Genomic DNA, 1,553 nt, shown 5'->3' on the forward strand with positions numbered 1-1,553 from the left:
TCTTCAGTACCTCGAATAGATCCCCTTTATCTATATTAGCGTCCAGATAGTCGGCAAGCTCGTTACCCTTACGAGTGCTACGTCGTTGAGTTTGAGAAGACTCTGCACTCCTACTAAGAGTAAAGTCGATCTGGCCCTTATACCGACCACTTCTACTACGTAACTCGTAGGTAGAAGTGCTCGATAATAGACGATAGCTCTTCTCCTACTCTGTTCTTAGCTTACCCTCGTAATACTCGCAGTAGCTTTCATCCCCGAAGTCATCGCGTACCTAGAACTTCCGCTTAAGGCAGGAGGTAAGGAGGACACTAATGCCGTAGTAATCGCTAAATCGATCCTAGGTATCTCGATAATATTTCTCAAGCTTAGCCTAAGCAGCCTCGCATGCCTAATATACATCCTTCTTCTAAGGTATCCTCTTATTCTTGAGTCGCTTTATCGCCTCCTCTAGAATGTCGAAAAGCTGGTTATAGTATACGAGGACAAGGTAGATAGTCGGACCTTTTATTGTTCCGATCGTTGCTGTCGCCGCTACGAATAGTTTCGTAAGGTCGATAAGGTACTCAACCCTTTGCTACTCTTCGGAATCGATACCTATATCTTTACTTAGGTCGAGTCGATCGATATAAGATTCGATAACTCTTTGTAGTCTGCTGAAGCGATCGAGCATTAACGTTGTTAAGGACTACCTTATCTTTACGTCTTGAACGACCCTTAGGATCCGATCTTGAACGCTATTCTACCGACGGTGCTTTGTAAATAGCTCCTTCTTTTAAAGCATCTCTTTCTGCAGGTCGATAAACTGCTCGAACCTTTAAGAGCTCGAGTTAATAAAGACGCAAAGTTTCCGGATCTAGGGATCGAAATCAGCGAAGGGAATCTCGAGTGCCGACCATAATTGCCGACTACGAGAGCCGACCACACTTTGAAAATAGGAAGGTTAATAGGCGATAGGCCGCAGAGACTGATCTTACCTTCAGAAGGAGGTAAGGTATACTATTAGCTTAAGGGCAGCTAATCTGCTTACTCTGTTTTCTCCTCCTCTATAATATCTGCCGATCTTTCTCGTAATCCTAGTATTCGGAAAGGTCGTTAGTCGGACAGAGCCCTAGGCGGTCGAAAAAGGCCTTTAAGGGAAGCTAGGCAGTATATACAAAGCAGGGAAATCGCTCGGGACGGCTAGCTCGATTATACTCCGCGATTGCCTCCTCCTTATCCTCTCCTATCTCCGAGTCGGGACTACTCTCCGTACCTTCCTCTAAGCTCGTTGCTAGCCTCCTAGCCGTTATACCGTACCTCTCTTAACAAGTATTAATCGCTGAAACACTATAGAATATTAGAAGGAAGTAGGAAGAGTAAAGCAAGTAGTCTTACATCGTATTATATAGGGTCTTATTGTTCGAGGCATTGTCGTACGTAATTACAGTCAATCGGTACTTAATCTCGAACTCTTGTAAGATTTCGAATAGTATCTCCGTAAGGTAATTACTAGTATAACGGCCAGTAATATATAGAAAGCTAAGCATCCCTTCGTACTAGACCTAGTAGTCGTC

At 44.0% G+C, this 1,553-nt stretch overlaps 1 protein-coding gene across 1 annotated transcript; it reads right to left on the minus strand.

The window, feature by feature from the left end:
• Positions 1-406: 406 nt before the first annotated feature.
• SEPMUDRAFT_54158 (uncharacterized protein) lies at positions 407-574 on the minus strand (the record flags this gene model as incomplete). Its single annotated transcript, XM_016909286.1, has 1 exon — positions 407-574. A coding segment is annotated over one exon (168 nt), but the record flags the coding sequence as incomplete, so codon positions are not given.
• Positions 575-1,553: the final 979 nt, after the last annotated feature.

This window comes from Sphaerulina musiva, assembly GCF_000320565.1.
Source record: "Sphaerulina musiva SO2202 unplaced genomic scaffold SEPMUscaffold_12, whole genome shotgun sequence".
NCBI lineage: Eukaryota > Fungi > Ascomycota > Dothideomycetes > Mycosphaerellales > Mycosphaerellaceae > Sphaerulina > Sphaerulina musiva.